This window comes from Amorphotheca resinae (assembly GCF_003019875.1).
Source record: "Amorphotheca resinae ATCC 22711 unplaced genomic scaffold M430scaffold_1, whole genome shotgun sequence".
NCBI classification, from domain to species: Eukaryota; Fungi; Ascomycota; class Leotiomycetes; order Helotiales; family Amorphothecaceae; genus Amorphotheca; species Amorphotheca resinae.
This window is the reverse complement of record NW_020194471.1, coordinates 2,092,162-2,110,584: the sequence shown is the minus strand read 5'-3', so window position 1 is coordinate 2,110,584 and position 18,423 is coordinate 2,092,162. Positions and strand designations below refer to the sequence as shown.

The following is an 18,423-nucleotide window of genomic DNA, read 5'->3' as shown; positions in this document are numbered from 1 at the left end:
AAGCTGAGGAGTGTTGTCAAGACTCACCATCTTTCCTTGCTTGTTCGCCATGATGATTGAGATGCGCGGTAAAACGGCTTCTCTAGGGTTTCAAAGAATGTGTATTGAAGTGCGAGGACTTCAGTAAACTCTTATGCTCTATTACAAGCGTTTAGAGTCGCGACTTGGGAGTCTGGGGAGGATATCGAAGCGTTGCGGCTCAAGTCTTCACCTACAATCGGTGCCTTATCCCTAACGGGCTAGCGTGGTTGATTAGGGTAGCGAACTCCCACCGTAGAATTTCGCGAATTTGAACTTCGAAAATTCGAAGATCAACCAACAACGACAACTCCGACAACCACCTCCGACATCAATCAAAATGGCCGAAGGAGACAAGAGCAGCAACCCCATGCGGGAGCTCCGCATTCAAAAGCTCGTCCTTAACATCTCCGTCGGAGAGTCTGGTGACAGACTTACCCGTGCTGCCAAGGTGTTGGAGCAACTGAGTGGTCAAACTCCAGTCTACAGTACGATTCTCATTCCAGTTCCACTCAATGAACAAGGTCTAATTTGATCGTCTATAGGCAAGGCCAGATACACCGTCCGAACCTTCGGTATCCGTCGTAACGAAAAGATTGCTGTCCACGTTACCGTCCGTGGCCCCAAGGCCGAGGAAATCTTGGAGCGTGGATTGAAGGTCAAGGAATATGAGCTGCGCAAGCGCAACTTCTCCGAGACTGGCAACTTCGGTTTCGGTATCAGCGAGCACATCGATCTCGGTATCAAGTACGACCCGGCGATTGGTATCTACGGAATGGATTTCTACTGCTGCATGACCCGACCTGGTGAGCGTGTTGCCAAGCGCCGCCGATGCAAGAGCCGTGTGGGTACATCTCACAAGATCAAGCGTGAGGAGACCATCAAGTACGTCAATTCTTCCCTAATACAATTTAACGGTCTTGGGAACATCACTGACTTGCATCTCAGATGGTTCAAGAGCCGCTTCGAGGGTATCGTCCGATAAATTTCCAAAGTTCGATTGGTTGGGCATAAGGAGTAAATGACAGGTTGAAGGAGCAACATTGGCTGTATTTTACTGCATCCACGGATCAGATACAAATGAAGCAGTTCATCAACTGTCAGCTTGACCCCTTAGGGATCGGCTGCGGCCTCAGAGACCGACCGGCTTGCCGGCTTCTTGCAAGTGCTGAAACAAAAACTCGTGCATTAAGTGTCTTAAGTTTTTCCATGAAGGTGAACATCAGAGTGATGGAGTTCATGATACCCCGTCTGGTTGCCAATTCTATGTTCAAACACCAAAATCCGCGACTCCAGATCAGCATCCATCCTTCTGTCTTGTAAAGATATCAAGGGATCCTCCCGTTCGATGCAGTCCCAGATATTCAGTCTTATCCACACTTCGTTCTATCAATTCCATTTATCATATCAAGCTTCTTTCCAATATCTGACGGCTGAGCTCAGCGTCCACCTCAGACCTCTCAGAAGCAATCACAGCAAAATCACGGACCTCTATTCTCTGATCACTCATCCGCTGTGAGACGCAGTCGCTGCCTATGCGCCGTTCTTCGCTGGCACGCTGATTTTGAGGTTCCAACCCAGCTCCTCCTCCTGGAGAATGGCGACTCGATGCACTGACATTGCTATCGGAATCCTTTCCCGAAATGATGAATCCGCTAAAAGTGCCGTTGCTGCCCTTATGCTGGGTCGTATAGTCTGCTGCTTCGTTCGAAGGCATATAGAAAGATATTTCTTGCTCGAGAATATATATGGTGGTATGTTTTCTTTATCAATGTGGAATCGAATGTAGGGTAGATCTTGTTTTCATATCCAAATTACTCTTTCCTTTGACCCAAACCGTTACACGATGTCCTGGAAGCTCCGAGGAGTTTTGTGAGATACTATAGCGGGGAGGTTTGATCGAGATAGTAGCTCGTTCTTCCAACAAATGCACTACGCTAGTGCTTTCTGAACGATCAGATCAGATCAGATGATATTAGAAACACCACACTTGGCATTCAGTCATTGATCTGCAAGTCCCAGATATCTTTCCATTTTATGCAAGAAAGTGGTCTCTCGACAGATTGGTCACAGAGGCGCAATATGTCCTGGTCCCGTTCTTTCGAATTGATTTGATATCCTGAAAGATCTCGAACAAAAACCAAGTATAGAGTATATCAATAAACCAAACCCATCAGAACACCGTCAATCCATCGCTCAAACCAAATTTTTTCCTACACATTCGCGTCGATCCATACATATTTCACGGCGAGCCCGTCGTATATCTACAAGCGCGCATGGTCAGCACTCCTGCACATGCCATCGTATCAAGTGATCGATCGAGCTTACTTATTCCACCAAGTGCCAAAATAACCCGCAGGTCTTTTCTGGTCGTTGAAGGACTCGCGTCGTGCTTGAGCGCTCGCATCTGACATACTAGAGCGCTTCTCTTTCAAGAGCCCCGAGAAGAGGGTTCCAGAGCTGGAGGCCGAAGACGTCTGTACCGGATCACTTGTCAGCTCTCTTGCTCTCACAAGATCTTTATCTACATTGGGGAGGAGAAGACGGGAAAAGAGGAAGAACGCACTCTTCTCGAAGTGGAATCACCACCCGTGTTGGTGGCGGGCGTAGGCACCGTCCCAGAACCTCCGCGTACAGCTCCCGATTTGTTTGCTGCCATGACTTCTTAAGGTTTCCTAGATTGTTGATCTTTTTAATATCAAGATATTCGATGAGATATTCAAACCTTGCAAAAAGAGTAAACAAGAAGAAAAAGAGAGAGGATATCGCCCAGCATGGTTATATAATGATTTCTTACAGGTAGCTTAACACGGGGGGCTACCCCTCCCAACCCATTTGATCATGATCTCATCTCACCAATCATCACTCCACTTCTGACGAAGGCGAGTCTTTTTCTATTTGTTTATTTGTTTAATGACTTCACCCCCTCTCTATCATGAGATGCGATGGGCTCTCTGCTTAAGGTGATGTACGACCCCGCATCATCATAGCGTGGCGGTTGCGATAGGTTCGCCCGACCGCCCCGAGATCTGGACCGGTCGTCCTTTTTCTGGTAAATCGGCACGTGAACAACACATCCCCCTATCGAATCAAAGAAATGAAAGAAAAGAAGAGAAAGGACTTGTGGAATTGGTCTTTAGACGAGGGGAAATTGTTTGGTTACACAGTCAGATGACCTTCGATGTTCACCAATCGTTGATAGGTAGTCTCTTCTAACACCGTCGTCCTGGCTTCGGATTTTACTCTATTTTTTGTATGTATTTGCGATATATCTAGATGTTACACGGTATATAGTACACAATTTCTATCTGATCCTTGACCCGGTCCTTTCAAAAAAAACATCAACCCGGACTTTCCCTCAAGTTACGCGCTCGCCTTGCGCGTGTGGGCCTTCTCTCTCTCTATGAACCACCGCCCTTCAAGGCAGAGCCTGATTGATATTGGACGTCTCCCAGACCGGAGTCCTCTGGGAGGAAGCAGTCCTTTCGCATAGGTAGCTTTCCGTATGGGTCGTTATCTCGAACGCTCCCGAATATAAAGATCGTTATAACACAGCACCAGGCCATATTGATAATTTCAACCCCAACTCACTTCCCTGTTCTTCTCGTCTTTTTCTCTCCGCATAGCCGCTTCCTGCTCATCCAGCATCTGCATCTTAGCCAAGCGATCCTTCTCAGCCCAGATCTTAGCCCGCATCTCGTCCTGCTTCGGGAGGGTCTTGATGCTGGGTGGTAGTTCTGGTATGTGGCGAGAGTCTGAGGAAGAGGCTGGCAGCGCTGCGCCGGATACGGTTCTTCGCCATTGTGCCATGGAGAAGACCTGTTCCTGCGCCGTTCCAGATAGGGGCGAGACCTCGACGGGCGAGAAGATACGCCCCGCATCTGAACGTGATCGTTCTAGAGGTGAGACGATCGGCACTGTATCGGATCGGGTGCGCTTCCGGTAGCTCTGGAATGTAAATCGGGCTGCCTGGGGTCGTCGAGGCATCCTCAGAGAGGCTTCTAGTGTATGTGATCGGGACCGTCTTGCGTATTTCTGGAAGAGACTTTCGTCCCCCCTGACGCGTACGGGAGTTCCACCAGAGAGCTCCGCCGTGTTTGCCTGGGTCATCATCTCGTACATGGAGATATGCGTATCCGCCAATTCGGTAACGGTGACCTCTGGCTCTGGAACACATCCAGGGAGTTCGTGAAGCCCAGCTACCTCTTTATGTCGTTGAGGTTTGGTGCCCTTTTCCATCTCGTCCGGGGAGTGCAATCTCTCCACGGGCAGAGGCCGTTGTCGACGCCGGAGACATAAGAATACGGCTACTGTTGCAATAGCCATGCCACAAAAAACTCCTCCGATGATAATTCCTGCTTTGACCCCCGCTGAGAGACCCATGTCCCTAGAGATGGATGAATGAGACGTAGGCCGCAATGATGTCAAAGTCGCAGCTGGAACGTCCGCCGTTACGCTGGCTGAGTGACCATCTCTGCGTGAGATAGTTATCATGCTTGAAACTGTGACAACGGCAGGACTGCTGCTTGAGCCCAAGTCTGAATTCGTCCTTGCTATGGATCTCGTGCCCACGACATCCTCAACCAAGTAGCTCGAACCAGAACGTGCCGAGTCCACACAGCTTTGCTATACAATAATCATCGTGAGTCCTCTGTTCATCAACACAAAAAACTTCAGGAACGGATATTCTTACACCACATGCAGGAAGTTTCTCCATCTCCTCCCGAGCCTCCCCAGCGAATCCTCGAGCCGCCACGATAGCGGCGGACGTTACTGCGACGAGGATACAGGACTTCTTCATTTTCCCCCAACAACACAGCGAGACATCGGTGCGATAGAAAGAAACATCGCTTTTCTGGAGGCGTGTCGGAGTATTATTACATACTGTCTGTATGTACGCCGTCCGTCCGCCCAGACGCAAGAGAGGCGCTGAGAGCATCTCCCAGCTCGTCTCAGATACTCTCAAACGTGAAGGATTTTGACAACTCCACCACAACGGCGTGGTCGCGTTCCAGCAATTGAGGCGGTTCCTTATCCTTGCCAGGTCCACGTTGTCGTCTCACCCATCATCAAGAGGAGCGGGACCCTTGTCGCCCATCAGCCCAGCCCAGCCCTCCAGAGAATAGAAAGAATAGAAATAGACCCCGTAATAGCTCAGATGCGAATGAATTATCATCCATCCAAGTATCATCCATGATCCATCCCCCCAGAAGTCTCATCCAACTCGTCGGCTCCGACCAACCAATTACAACTTGCCTCGTGAGCGGGCCGCTCCTCATTCCGACGCCTCAGCCTTGCACCAAACCACCAGGGATCCCCGTATATGAGAAGAACTGCGAATCCTACACGCCGCAGCATTCACTCAAACCCCCATTTTCCTTTCATCCCATATACTCTCCAAAAAACCACTTTCCAAAAAAAAAAGCCTACCTACAGTACCTGGTCCAGGACCCTGGTAGCTACCTTACCTATAGCGCCCACATCCATCCCCAGTTTCCAAAACCAAAATAACAATTCATTCCCACCCCGCAGCAGCTTGCTTACTGTACCTCTCTCATCCTTGTTTGTTACCCAAGATTAGGTACCTAGTTTCGACTATCTATTCCTCTCCTCACTCATTAGGGTATAAGATGTGCGCTGAGATAATACTATCCTCCTACCATACCTACCTAGTTTTTTATTATTATCATCATGTAGATGGGCTGGGCTGGGGTAGGCAGATATAGATAGATAGATCCTCGACAGCGGTTTTGTAGATCATACAGGCATATATATATATATACCTTAGGTACATACCTTATATTCTATACATAGATAGAGTTAGCGGCTAGGTACCTACCTACCTTACCTACCTTAACCCCAGGTACAGTAGGCAAGGTACTGTAAGGTACAGAGATAGATGGAGATAGATTGAGATATGTAAGGCACCTACCTAGGTAGGTAGGTAAGCTAGAAGCCAAGATAAACCAAGGTACTTACTGCAAGGTACATAAGATCCCGAGGGAGATATGTAGGCAGTGCCCTTCTCGTAAAACTCCACCCATCACAGTAAATAGTGAGCAGAACGATAGTCAAGTCTGCAGGAGCTAGGTAGGTTTCTGAAATTCAGGATTTGTGCAAGATTCGAGTTTCTGATCTCTTTGTGCGCTTTCTGTGCCATGAGAGGATTAATCACCTCGCCTGTCTGCTTACATGCTCTGCTTACATGCGAACACTTGAAGGGCGGGTGTAGATGGAGTCAAATAGCCTCTAAAAGATAAGAATCATATACTACTATATTGCTGAGCCTGAAAGAATCAAATCGTGTACTTCGGAGACGCGGTTACAAGCCTCGTCCGGATCACCAACTCCTCCCCATTCAATCATCTACTCCTATTCCGTCGCTTTCCCTTGCTTTTCGCCGAGTTTCAACCCTTCCCGTCTGCAGCCCCACAGTTTTACTTGTCGCCTGGCTTGACGATCTTGCAGATGAGATCGGACCCAGCGACCGAATCGCCCTCTTTGATCTGGGTACTGGACACTTTACCAGCATGTGGCGCTGAGATGACCATTTCCTGTTCTCGAATTAGTCGCTATTCTACCTAGAGGGATGTGGGAATATGGAAAGAACTGACCATCTTCATGGCACTCAGAACCGCAAGAGGATCGCCCTTCTTGACTTCCGTACCATCATGGACACGAAGCTCAACCACGACTCCGGACATAGGCGCTCCGACCTGGCTGCTGTCTCCAGGATCGGCCTTTGGTCGGCTGGTGTTCTCCACAGCTGCCTTGTTATCATCAACAGTTACTTGGCGGACCTCTCCGTTCATCTCGTAGAACACCTCACGCTGGCCAGTGGTGTCTGACAGAGGACCAACGGCAAGTAGCTTCAGAATCAAAACCTTGCCCTGCTCAAGCTCAACGTGGAACTCCTCTCCAATCTCAGGTCTTGAAAGGAAGTATTTGGTTGGGAGCACGCTGAGATCACCGTACTTTTGTACGAACTTCTTGTAGTCTTCGAAGACCTTGGGGTACATGGCGTAACTGGCAACATCGCACTCGGTGACGCTTCCCCACTTCGCATGGATATCCTTCTTGATCTGCTGGAGATCGAGTGGCTCCAGAGAGAGACCAGGTCGCTTGTTCAGCTTGCGGCGGCCGCGCAGAGCATTCGTACGGAGTGGTTCTGGGAACCCTCCATATGGTTGACCCATCAGTCCTTCGAAGAATTCGAGAACTGAAGCTGGGAAATCAAGCTCGCTGGCTCTCTTCTGGACATCGTCGTAGCTGAGCTTGTTGGAGACCATGAACTGAGCCAAGTCACCAACAACCTTGGATGTCGGGGTGACCTTCACGATGTCACCGAGCAGGTCATTTGCTTCTTCATAAGCCTTCTTGGTCTCTGCCCACTGTGCACCGAGACCAAGCTGGGAAGCCTGGAACATCATGTTCGTCAATTGACCACCTGGAATCTCGTGCTCGTAAACCTCCGGATCCGGACCCGTAAGGCCGGCTTCGAAGGGCGAGTACAAAAGACGGAGCTGAGCCCAGTATGTATCAATAGCTCGAACGTGCTGAACATTCAATTTCGGGTCGAACTCCGTGCCTTCCAGCGAGGCCAGGACGGCACCGACACTTGGCTGAGATGTCATACCAGACAAGCTGTCCGTTGCAGTGTCCACAGCATCAGCGCCTGCATATGCGCAAGCAACCATTGAGGCGACACCAGTACCAGCTGAGTCGTGAGTGTGGACGTGGATGGGGAGATCAGGGTACTTCTTGCGGATAGCACCGATCAACAAAGTAGCGGCCCGGGGCTTAAGAACACCTGCCATATCCTTGATACCCAAAATGTGAATCTTGAGATCCACAAGCTTTTGCACCAAGTCCATGTAGTACTCCAAGTTGTATTTCTTCTTTGGGTTCAGCATATCTCCACTATAGCAGACTGTACCCTCGACAACTCCTCCAGCCTGGTGGACAGCTTTGATACCAACTTCAAGTTGGTCAATGTCGTTCAAAGCGTCGAATACTCGGAAGATGTCGACACCGTGCTTCTTTGCCTGTTCGCAGAAGTGGAAGATTGCGTTATCTGGCAAGGACGAGTAGGCAACTCCGTTGGCTCCACGCAGAAGCATCTGGAATGGGATGTTAGGGACGAGCTTTCGCATCTTCCGCAGTCTGTCCCATGGATCCTCATAGAGGAAACGCATCGCCACGTCGAAGGTCGCTCCACCCCAGCACTCAAGACTGTACAGGTTGCTGTAAGCATGGCTAGTTTCCCTAGCAATGTTCAAGAGATCAACCGTGCGCACACGGGTAGCCAACAGTGATTGATGGGCATCGCGCCATGTTGTGTCCATCAGAAGACATCCCTTATTCTTCCGGACGGCCTTGGCAAATGCTTCAGGACCTTGTTCAACAATGATGTTTCTCCAACCCTTCTGGCAAGGCACGCTGGTGTCAATCTTCTTTCCGGACTCATCGAACAGCTCTGGCATGATGATCTCGCCCTTGAGCTTCGGCTCTCCGATTTGGCCCTTGATACTGCTGCCGTTGACAGCAACATCTCCCAGGTACGCTAGCAGCTTTTGGGCACGGTTCTGGCTGCCAACAAGGTCAAAGAGTTCGGGGGTATCGTCAATGAAAGTAGTCCAGCAGTTGCCATCTATAAACGTGGGGTGTGTGAGTAAAGACGCCAAGAATGGAATGTTCGTCTTCACACCACGGATACGGAACTCGACCAAAGCTCGGAGCATCTTTCGTCGCACAATCTCGTATGTAGAACCGTGGCAGGTACACTTGACCAGCATGGAGTCGTAGTGAGGGGTGATAACTGAGCCTGCAAAGCCGCTGCCGCTGTCTAATCGAACTCCGTTACCACCAGCGGATCGATAAACCTCGATCTTTCCAGTGTCCGGCTGGAAATTCTTGGAAGGATCTTCTGTTGTGATTCGGCACTGGATAGCAAAACCTCTTGTGGAAATGCGGTCTTGGGTAAGTCCAAGTTGTGCTAGCGTTGCACCGGCAGCGATCTGGATCTGAGCAGCGATGATATCAATGCCGGTGATTTCCTCCGTGATGGTGTGCTCGACTTGAATACGGGGGTTGATTTCGATGAAGTAGTAACGGTTCTGCTGGTCGACCAAGAACTCCGCAGTTCCAGCATTTCGGTAGTTGACAGACTTGGCAAGCTTGACCGCATCATTCAGGAGGGCATCTCGGACTTCAGTTGGAAGGTCCTTGGCCGGAGCCAATTCGACGACCTTCTGATGTCTTCGCTGAACGGAACAATCACGCTCGTACAGGTGAACAATGTTTCCTTGGTTGTCTCCCAAAAGCTGCACTTCGATGTGCTTTGGCTTGTCGAGGAAGCGTTCCACAAAGACAGTTCCGTTGCCAAAGGCGGCCTTGGCTTCGGAGGTAGCTCTGTTGAAAGCATCTTCCAAACTGGATTGTTCTCGTACAACTCGCATACCGCGTCCACCACCGCCATAGGCAGCCTTGATGATAATGGGGAACCCGTATTGGTCAGTGAACTTCTTGACATCCTCGAACTTGTCCACTGCTCCCTCAGTTCCAGGGACGACTGGTACGCCTGCCTTGATGGCTATGGCTCTGGCGGAAACCTTGTCGCCAAGGGCATCGATAACTTCTGGCGAGGGACCGACGAACTGTCAACATCATATTAGCCATGCTGCAACAGTTTATCAAGGATCATATCCAACGTACAATTAGACCAGCTTTCTCGACCTTTCGAGCAAATTCCGCATTCTCGGAGAGGAAACCGTATCCTGTGACGAGATCAGATTGCTTCATCCCTCAGGATACCATTGTGTTCATACCAGGATGTATCATCTGAACGCCATGCTCCTGGGCAATCTTGATGATTTCGTCGCCTGCCAAGTATGCCCCGACCGGTGTATATTGACCGCGCTTGCCAATGACGTAGGCTTCATCGGCCTCTGTAGTTGCATTGTGATCAGTCCATCTTCTGGTTATGGGCGCGATGCGTGTGGACAATCACTCACTCTGCCTGTGCATGCTAAGCCGGTCCTCATAACTGTGATTGGGTCAGCGGTGTAGTTCTACTATTGCTCACAGCCATTGCTACCTGTAAACCGCAACTGTCTGCAGTGAAAGCTCGTGGGCCTGATTGTAGTTAGCATCTTGCATGTAATCCCCGTACTCCTCCCGCCAGAGGATCGTGGGCAACTCACTGTACGGAAGATCTGCCCGACCAAGGGAGGTTAGTAAGCTCCAAAGTCCCAAGTCAACACTCTCGAACACGTACACGAATAGCTGTACCCAACGATTAGAATTAGATGTCATAGCTATGGGAATGCAGAGTACTCACGAATCTCTCCTCGATTGGCCACTGTAAAGTCCCAAAGGTCAGAGTTAGCATCCAGCTCGAGCTTGACGGTGGAAGAGCTCGCTGAGTCACAGGATTGAGAGCAGCAATGAATGACGTACCGAGGATCTTCTTCAAGCGCATAATGCTGGAATTGGCACGAATGCGATGGACCGTCTGCGCAGGGCGAGCGTCGGCATCTTCGAACACCTCGCTGTAGGCGCCATTGGGATTGTGCTCGTCGGCCATGGTGCCGGGGTGTAGCTATTGCGCAGGGCAGACAGAGAGAGAGGAGCTTGGGTGAGGGGTGATGACAAGCGATAGACCCAGAACTGGGATAGAGAGGGCTCGGTTATGGCTGTGAACTTGGAGCTTCACGAGCTGCAGTGGGGAGGGAGGGGAGAGTATTACACCGCAAGCATTCAAAGAACAACGGGCAGAAGGGGTTTGGAAGAGAGGGTTTGGGTTTTGTGTTGACGGAAGGAAGAAGAGGAGGGTTTTGACTGGTACTTGGGCGCTGGGATGTCTGTTCAACACCACAATAGCCTTCTTCCTCGGTTGAGGCCGGCTGGGCTGGGCTGGGTCAACCGTCTACTACTATCCGCGCTGCGTCAAGGTTGAGGGCAACTACTGGGCAAGGCTATAGTTGAACGGCCTGCGTGGCCAGGGTCCGAACGGGTTTGGTAAAATGGATAAGATGGTGGGGGAGGTGGGACGCTTGAGACCTGAAGTCTGCCAATAATAGAGAGCGGGTAAGACACAATGAATGGGCACAGGTTGATGGAGATTTGTTAGAGACATGCGTGACGTTGTTATGGCCACTACTATCAGTGGAGATCTTGCATTTACCCCCGTATTGTAGATACGCTACAGGGCGTATGTTTATTACAGGATAGACCGAGCTGTGGGGGTGGATGAAGGCCGAGGGCTTCTTCCTTCGACCCGGGCGAACGACGGCCAGTTTACGGAGGAATAGAGACGCTTTTGACTCACGACAACCACAACCAAGGCGTAATTTCAACCACGGAGCAATTCATTATCATCTGGCCTTCACAGAGTCTTCTTCTTATTGTTCGCGCGCAGTACACAGTCACGAGCATCTAATTGCTGGCTGCTTGACTCAACAAATTCTTGTCCTGTCGGCCTTCTTTTTTCTTTTCCTCCTATCAGGCGTATGGTCCGAAAATGCTTGGTGGTGTTTGATGGTGTTTGGTGGCTTATGTTTTTTCCTTTTTTTTTTCCTTCTTTTTTTTCCCCATTCCCTGGAAAGATCTATGAATCATATAGTAATCAAGCCAGTATGACCCTTGTCGTGACCGATTCCACGATTGCGGTTTCGGTCTCTTGAACAAACAATTACTCTCACAAATTAGGTATACGACCACCACCATCAAAGCATAGAGATCATAATACTCATCTATTCACGTGCACGCTCAGGTCCCTTCACACAATTAATAATTCCAGGCAGACCCTGCAGCAACATGCTGCTTTGTTACAGTATACCTTATGTACCTAGTATGCACACGGCGGGAGGCGGGAGGCGGGCTGCTTGTTTTTTTTAGAAAAGAGCTTTTTGGCAAAATACATCCGAGAATCTCTCTAGTAAAGCAGAGCAAGAACGCTACTATCTGTTACACACGTGCCGAGAGCATAAAGTAGACCTTCAGCACCGAAGCCACCCAATTGTATACAACTACATCATCATAGGGCGAGATGAGACAGACCCGATAATCCCCGCAGTTCCTAAATGAACCGGGGTCAAGTCCCCGCGAAGATGACCCCAGATGCCCCAGATGCCCGTCATTAGGTATATCACTGTTCATCCACTACCACTGCCGCTTCAGAACCCACCATAGCCGGTGGCTTGCGGCGCGAATCCGTTCGTCTGAGCGAAAGGAGCAGGGGATTGACGTCCAGCAGCCGGGCCCGCGGTAATCATCAGCCGGTTTCCTCCGAGGATTGGGGTATTGCTCTCCTCTTTCTCCTGCGACTTCTCCCGAAGCTTCCGCTCCTCATTGTCTTTCTTCAATGTCTCAATCGTCGCGCTTTGTTGCGCCAAGTAGTTGATCATGAATGGCATCGTGAAGTCCGTGAGTCCGTGACGCCATGAAACCTCCATCACAACATGAATAGGAATCAGCTCATAACAAGCATACAACATGCCAACATAACATTCGCGGCTGCCGATATCGACGAACTATGCAGAAGTTAGTACAAACGTCGTCAAATGATCTTTGGAACAACTTACATATCTTAGCAACTCCTCAACAACATCTGGCTTGCCCGAAATGGCGGCAGTTTCAATGGCATCCTTGAACAATTTGTCTTGCTTTGAAAGTGCGATCGACTTCTCCCAGCGCTTGTTCTTTCGGTAGATGCTGGCGGCGATCTGGCGGAAGAAGACGAGGTCGTGACGCTCCAGTCGCTGTGCCAGCTCGACAGGGTCATAATTGTCGTAGTTCTCAACCGAATCGCGCAGAGTCTTGTAGTCCTCTTCTTCGATCAGTAGATCATTGATCGCGCTGTTAACAGTTCTCTTGTTCTGTGGTTGAACGTTGAGAAGGAAGGGTTTGATGAGAGGGATATTGTCGGATTTCTCAAACATCTTGACGACACGGTTGACATCGATTCTAGGTGTCAATGCTTGTAGAAGATCGGTCAAGAGCGAGGGCTGCTCCTGGAGGTAAAAGTTGAGTGCCCGATAGTATATCTCCAAGTTGGCGACCTTGACAATAATGTCCTTGAAAGAGTGATGCTCCCATGCATCGGCAGCACGCTCCATCATGGCAAGAGCCGCGTTGTCCCACTCATCGTAATGGCAGTAGAGGAAGACCAACTCCGGCCAGAGGTGCGCCTCCTCGCAAGCACGGATCATCTTTGGGATGTTGATACGGCTCCAGAATAGCTTTAGGTGCTCCATCACGCGATCTGGGTGGTACTTGGACAAAGCGATACCCAGGGCGGTGAACATTCCCATATGACTTTTCTCTAAAAATGACGTTGTTAGAACATGATGATGTTTAGGACATGATTGAAGGGGCTGTTGGTAAATGAAAGACAAAAGGAAAGGTCCAAAATTCTCGTAATGTCGTCGTCGAAGCTTGCTAAGAGCAAGCTTCAGGATCATCTCGTGGAGATGGGGAAGGGACGGGGGGACAGTAGAAGGAAGAAGCACATCAGTTTGTGGGGGAAAGAACGAAGGAACAAGAACGTACCAAGACCAAGACCCTGCTCGAGAAGCGCGATGAGCTCATCGAAATAACCGTTACGCTCATATTGCTTCACGAGATCTTGCAACTCCTCGGCGTCAACAATCAAGTTCAAACCACAGATTTGAGCAAGTCTGAATTCCTTCTTCTCGACGCAAGCAGCATTGACTTGCTTCCAGACCTTGATGTTGCTCGCCTTGCGTGCACACTCGACGGCAGCCTGGTAGTCTTCGAGATGAACCAAGGTAGTTGCCAGTTTGGCCCAGTTGGAGATGCTGGTAAAGAAGATCTTAGCCGCCTGGTGGTATCCCTCAGCATAAGCTTTGTCACCCGACTGCTCGACGTCGGCAACGTTGGTGCCTCGGAGGAAGTCTTCCAATTCGCTCAGTTGTTCGGTACGAGCATAAGCAAAGGCTAAGGCGGTGTCGATTGCAGGTTCCCGGAGAGTCTTTCTTGCCATACGTAGGTACTTGATGAGGTCTTCATCCTTACCCGCATGGGTGGCGATCTCGATCACTTCATTGTAGTTGCTTGGGTCCTCAGCACGGATGTAGGATGCAATAGAGTCGCTAACACGAAGACCGTCCAATTGAGCCTTAGCAACTCTGCTCCAAACCTCTGGAATTTCGACCCGCTCGGCGTAGTCTTGTGCCCGGTCAATACTAACAATGTGCTCGACGAGAACGCTGACAGCACTCAAATGATCGTTAATCTTCTTGTAAACCTCGAAAGCCTCTTCGAACAGACCAACATCAATACAGATGTTGGCAACATCTGGTGCATTGTAGGCGTCGAGTCTGTGGATGTAATCCATAACTCGTCCCTTGTCGGCCTTGGTGGCAGTAAGGATGAGGAGGTTCTGAAGACTCTCATTGTCACTGAATGGGGATGGCTCAAGAACAATCTTTTCCAACAACTCAATCAGTTCGGCCGGCAGATCTGCCTTCAAGAATGAGGCAACTGCGACAGAGACCTTTTCAGGTTCCGTAGATTCTGGAACAGCGGTGGAGATAACCTGATCGATGACAGAACGGCGGTGGATGTTATTGGGGCTGAGAACAAATGCCCATAGCTCCTCATCAGCTCTCTCAAGGAGGTATCTAGCCTGATGCTTGTACATAGAGTTCTCATTGGTGATGTTGACAAGCTCAAGGTCGTTCTGGCCCTTCCGGTAGGCAATATACGCAAGGTTTGGATCACGCTTCTCGCAGTACTTTCCAATAGTCAGAGGATCATATTGGTCGTTCTCCTTGAGGAACTTCTCTGGATTGTTGTTGCTGTCAATGTAGATCTTCGCGAGGGCATTGTAGACAGCCTGTTGTTGGTTTCCAGCAGCCAAAGTTGCCTCGAGGAACGGCAACAGAAGCTTCAAGCGGTTTCTCGATTCAACCTCGCTGACGAGCTCATCAATTGGAATAGATGCAGGGTTGACTGTTGTGAGGAGACCCTTGATGATTGACTCATCACAGTCAACATCGAGCAAGCCACCGATCACAGATGGTGTCCGAGCGGGATTGACACGCTGAACATAGATCTCGATTGACTTGAACTGCTGGTTCTGGTAAAGGTAGAGAACTAGGTCGTGAATAAAGTTGAACCGATCACAAACAATAATAAGGGGCAATAGCTCGGTAAGTTTGGCCTCTTTCAAGAAGTTCTTGACCTTCTCGGGGTTGTAGTGATTGCTGTCTCGGCAGATTCGTTCCACTTCTGTGAACTGACCCATCTTGGTAGCAGCCTCGATATACTTGAAGTTGACATCCGGATCTTCACTGAGATTGACAATGCTTCCAAGGTAGTAAAAGAGACCTTCAGCGGTCTTGTACTTCTCAAAGAGGTCAATCAGTCTAGTGGGTCCTAGCAGATCCGAGTACTTCGTAGCGATTTGCACGACAGCTGCAAGGTTTTGTCGAATGTTTGTTCTTAACATGGCATCCAGACAGTCTAAAGATTGCTCGAGAGACAGACGGCCAAAGAAGTTGGTAAGCCAGTCCTGACTGAATGTGGGGGTTGCCACAATATTGACGATTACTCGCTTGATGGATTCTGCATCGGTGTAGTGTTCTAGTGCTCGTTGAGGGAGACCGGCTTGTTCACACAACTGAGCAATACGCGGGCGATCGTAGTGGGAAAACATGTCATTTCCAAGAATGGCATCGGCGACTTGAGGAGCGTTGATGAGGTTCATCTCAAGAAGACGAGTCTGCAAGTGGCCTTGCTCGGGCTTATTATCCTTCAGAGCATCAAGCAGGAAAGCAGTGGCAGGCTGAACCATGCCTTGAGACTGGAAAACATCAACAACTCGATCGATATCGATTAACGAACCGCCTTCGCTATTGGCAAGTTGTGTCGCAAATTCAGCACCCTTCTCGGGGTTAATGCGGACGATGTTTTGGAGTAATACGACATAGTCTGGTTGGTAGCCGACTTGTGTTGCATATGGCAAGATCTTTTCAAATTGGCCTGTTTCGGCGAAGGCTGCAACAACCTTCGCGGGAACATTTGCGCGCAGGTAAATGCTGAGTGCAAGGTTTAGATCGTGTGGTCGAACAATATCACCTAATTCCTCAGAACAGTCGAGCTTGTTCTCCTTCAACCATTTTTCAAGAAGATGCTTGCGGTTTTGGGCAAGGACAGGTCGGACCAGCTCTAGGGTCTCATGCTTGTTGAGAGATCCCTTGTCAAGGAGCATGCCAAAGTACTGAAGGATGACAGACAATTGACCCGGGGCCGCTGGGAGAGCCTTAAATCTCTCAATAGTCTGAGGAGTGCGGAGGAAACCCCGAGGCGAGTTGGCCGCAATCTTGGCAGCCTCTACGTAGTTGCCTGCATTCAGAAGTTGATCAAACTGATTGGCGTAAAGGTTGTCTGCACCAGGCAAACCAGCTCTAGAAGCAAGCTTGACCGCCAAACCAGAGTTTGCGGGGTTCTGAAGGAGATATGGGATGATGGTGGTCTCGTCAACAGCAACCGACAGCACTTGTCCTTTGCGATTGACACCTAGAATACCCGCAGATTCAGAATCCGGCGCAGTAATGAAGATGGTTTCGCTCGAGATGCGGTTCATGAATATGCAAGTACCGCTCTCCAGATCGTACAGGTGGATGAACCCGTATTTTGTGACGAGGTAAATGATGCTGTATTTCTGAGAAACTTGCATCGCGACAGGGAAGTCGTTAACTGCCTCAGCAGGGAAATAGACATCAACTGCCTTCTTTGCGAATACCGGATTCGAAGCTTGGTGGTCGACCTCGACAATATGGAGCTTGGCGCCTGTTGCGGTACGAACAGCAAAAGTAAATACCTTTGTGTCTGTCGGAGCACCTTCAAGTCGCAAGGTACCGAAGGAAGCAGCATGCCCTTCAATTGCCTGGCTGATGCCTCGATCGCGTGAATAGAGCTGCATCGCGCCCACCACTCGTCCTTGTTGTTGTGAAATACCAATTACCACCATCCATTTACCATCCTCGCTCACACGGTAGTTGATGATTTGGCATCCCTATTAATCTATTAGCAAACAGTTGGCCACAAGGACGCAGTTCACATGCCACCAAGTTCTGATTCCTCTTAAAAACCTCCACGGGAGCTGGTTGGTTTGGGTCGAACACGTCCCAGTGGTAAACTGTGGTGTCGGTCACTAAACCCAAGCTCGTCTCGCTGAACCATTTCCAGAATACGACATCCTCGTTCATTGTAGTCGACTTCAGCTTCGCCTTCTGGGCGAGGTCGAAGATCTGGAGGGTTCTCGATTGTGCCTTGAGCGCGATGACTTGCTTGTTCCAGTGCATGATAGCACTATCCGCCTTGATGGGTCGTCTTATTACATTGTTATTGTTTTTGAGATCGACGATGATGACTTCGGGTGATGCGGTCTCATCCTTCTTCTCACGAACGCAGATAAAGGAATCTGATTCGAGTGTCTGGTTTGTCTATTAGCCCACACTCTAGGAGATAAAGAAGACCGCATCTGAACACTTACACATGAGTTGAATCCAATTGATGATTGCTAGACAGGAGAATCGATGTCAATAAAATAGATCGTGCTGTTGCCTGGGGCTGGAAGCGCTCTGGGGGTCGTGGCACCTACATCAACACCAATGCTGGTCAACTAAATCAAACAGTTAGCTTTATCCAGGGAAGATACTATCCAGCACAGAGATAGAGGCATACTTGGAGCAGCTCCGTGAACTTGATAGGCAATTTGCTACCCATCTTGACAGTATTTGCGCGAGGGGCGCCCGCTACCCGAAACCGTGCTCAATACCAGCAAATTAAAGACAGCGCGAGAATCCGTTTAAAGAGTGTAAGAATCCCAGGAGCTCCCAGAGGAAGAAGGGAATGCTGTGGGCGTTGACGGTTTGAGGACGGGATTATGTGTTTGGTTTCACGATTGCTTTGCTTCGCGAAATGGAAGCCAGGTAATATCTTACGGAGTACACATGTTCGGCAGCTAGCTGTAATCGTACTAGCGTTCTGGCAATTCCCCCCCGGATGACGAAAAGGGGTCGCCGAGTGAATTGAACCCAGGCTGTCAAATTATACCCAACTCGAGGAGATATTTATAGACCAACTTCAACATAATAATATTCTCTATCCAATGCATACATACAATCCAATGCATAATTACAGTAGTATGCGATCTTGAACGATTCTAATTCACCCTCTGAGGCCGTCAACAGAGGGAGCGCTCTATCCCCCAGTCAAGGAATGAAAAGCAATCCCTATCCAGATAGCCCTCCCTCACCTGGCTCTGTCTATATTTCATCTTTCACGATCTGAGCAAAAGCAAACCCTGGCTTCAGTATCTCAGCATCTACCTATAACCACTCTACATATCTCCGCAACATCAATGCAGAAAAA

The 18,423-nt window shown here is 49.5% G+C and overlaps 4 protein-coding genes across 4 annotated transcripts; 1 reads left to right on the top strand and 3 right to left on the bottom strand.

The window, feature by feature from the left end:
* Window positions 1-358: 358 nt before the first annotated feature.
* M430DRAFT_46881 (hypothetical protein) lies at window positions 359-1,003 on the top strand (the record flags this gene model as incomplete). Its single annotated transcript, XM_024867882.1, has 3 exons — window positions 359-506; window positions 564-903; window positions 967-1,003. 3 exons carry the CDS (start codon window positions 359-361, stop codon window positions 1,001-1,003), a joined length of 525 nt encoding a protein of 174 aa, XP_024725301.1.
* A 2,331-nt stretch (window positions 1,004-3,334) lies between these two features.
* M430DRAFT_32370 (hypothetical protein) lies at window positions 3,335-3,744 on the bottom strand. Its single transcript, XM_024866155.1, has one exon. It carries the CDS (start codon window positions 3,582-3,584, stop codon window positions 3,420-3,422), a length of 165 nt encoding a protein of 54 aa, XP_024725300.1. The 5' UTR covers window positions 3,585-3,744; the 3' UTR covers window positions 3,335-3,419.
* Window positions 3,745-6,455: 2,711 nt separating this feature from the next.
* On the bottom strand, window positions 6,456-11,068 carry M430DRAFT_131640 (hypothetical protein; the record flags this gene model as incomplete). Its single annotated transcript, XM_024862202.1, has 10 exons — window positions 10,477-11,068; window positions 10,358-10,378; window positions 10,295-10,302; window positions 10,221-10,232; window positions 10,115-10,152; window positions 10,032-10,063; window positions 9,846-9,965; window positions 9,733-9,794; window positions 6,633-9,674; window positions 6,456-6,572 (listed from the first exon to the last, which is right to left on the bottom strand). Exons 1-10 carry the CDS (start codon window positions 10,601-10,603, stop codon window positions 6,456-6,458), a joined length of 3,579 nt encoding a protein of 1,192 aa, XP_024725299.1. The 5' UTR covers window positions 10,604-11,068.
* Window positions 11,069-12,194: 1,126 nt separating this feature from the next.
* Window positions 12,195-17,940, bottom strand: M430DRAFT_62977 (hypothetical protein; the record flags this gene model as incomplete). The annotated part of the gene is made up of 7 exons (XM_024869026.1): window positions 17,734-17,940; window positions 17,651-17,671; window positions 17,543-17,569; window positions 17,112-17,483; window positions 13,570-17,062; window positions 12,603-13,342; window positions 12,195-12,551 (listed from the first exon to the last, which is right to left on the bottom strand). The coding sequence occupies exons 1-7, from the start codon at window positions 17,773-17,775 to the stop codon at window positions 12,195-12,197; spliced, it is 5,052 nt and encodes a 1,683-aa protein (XP_024725298.1). The 5' UTR covers window positions 17,776-17,940.
* Between the last annotated feature and the right edge of the window lie 483 nt (window positions 17,941-18,423).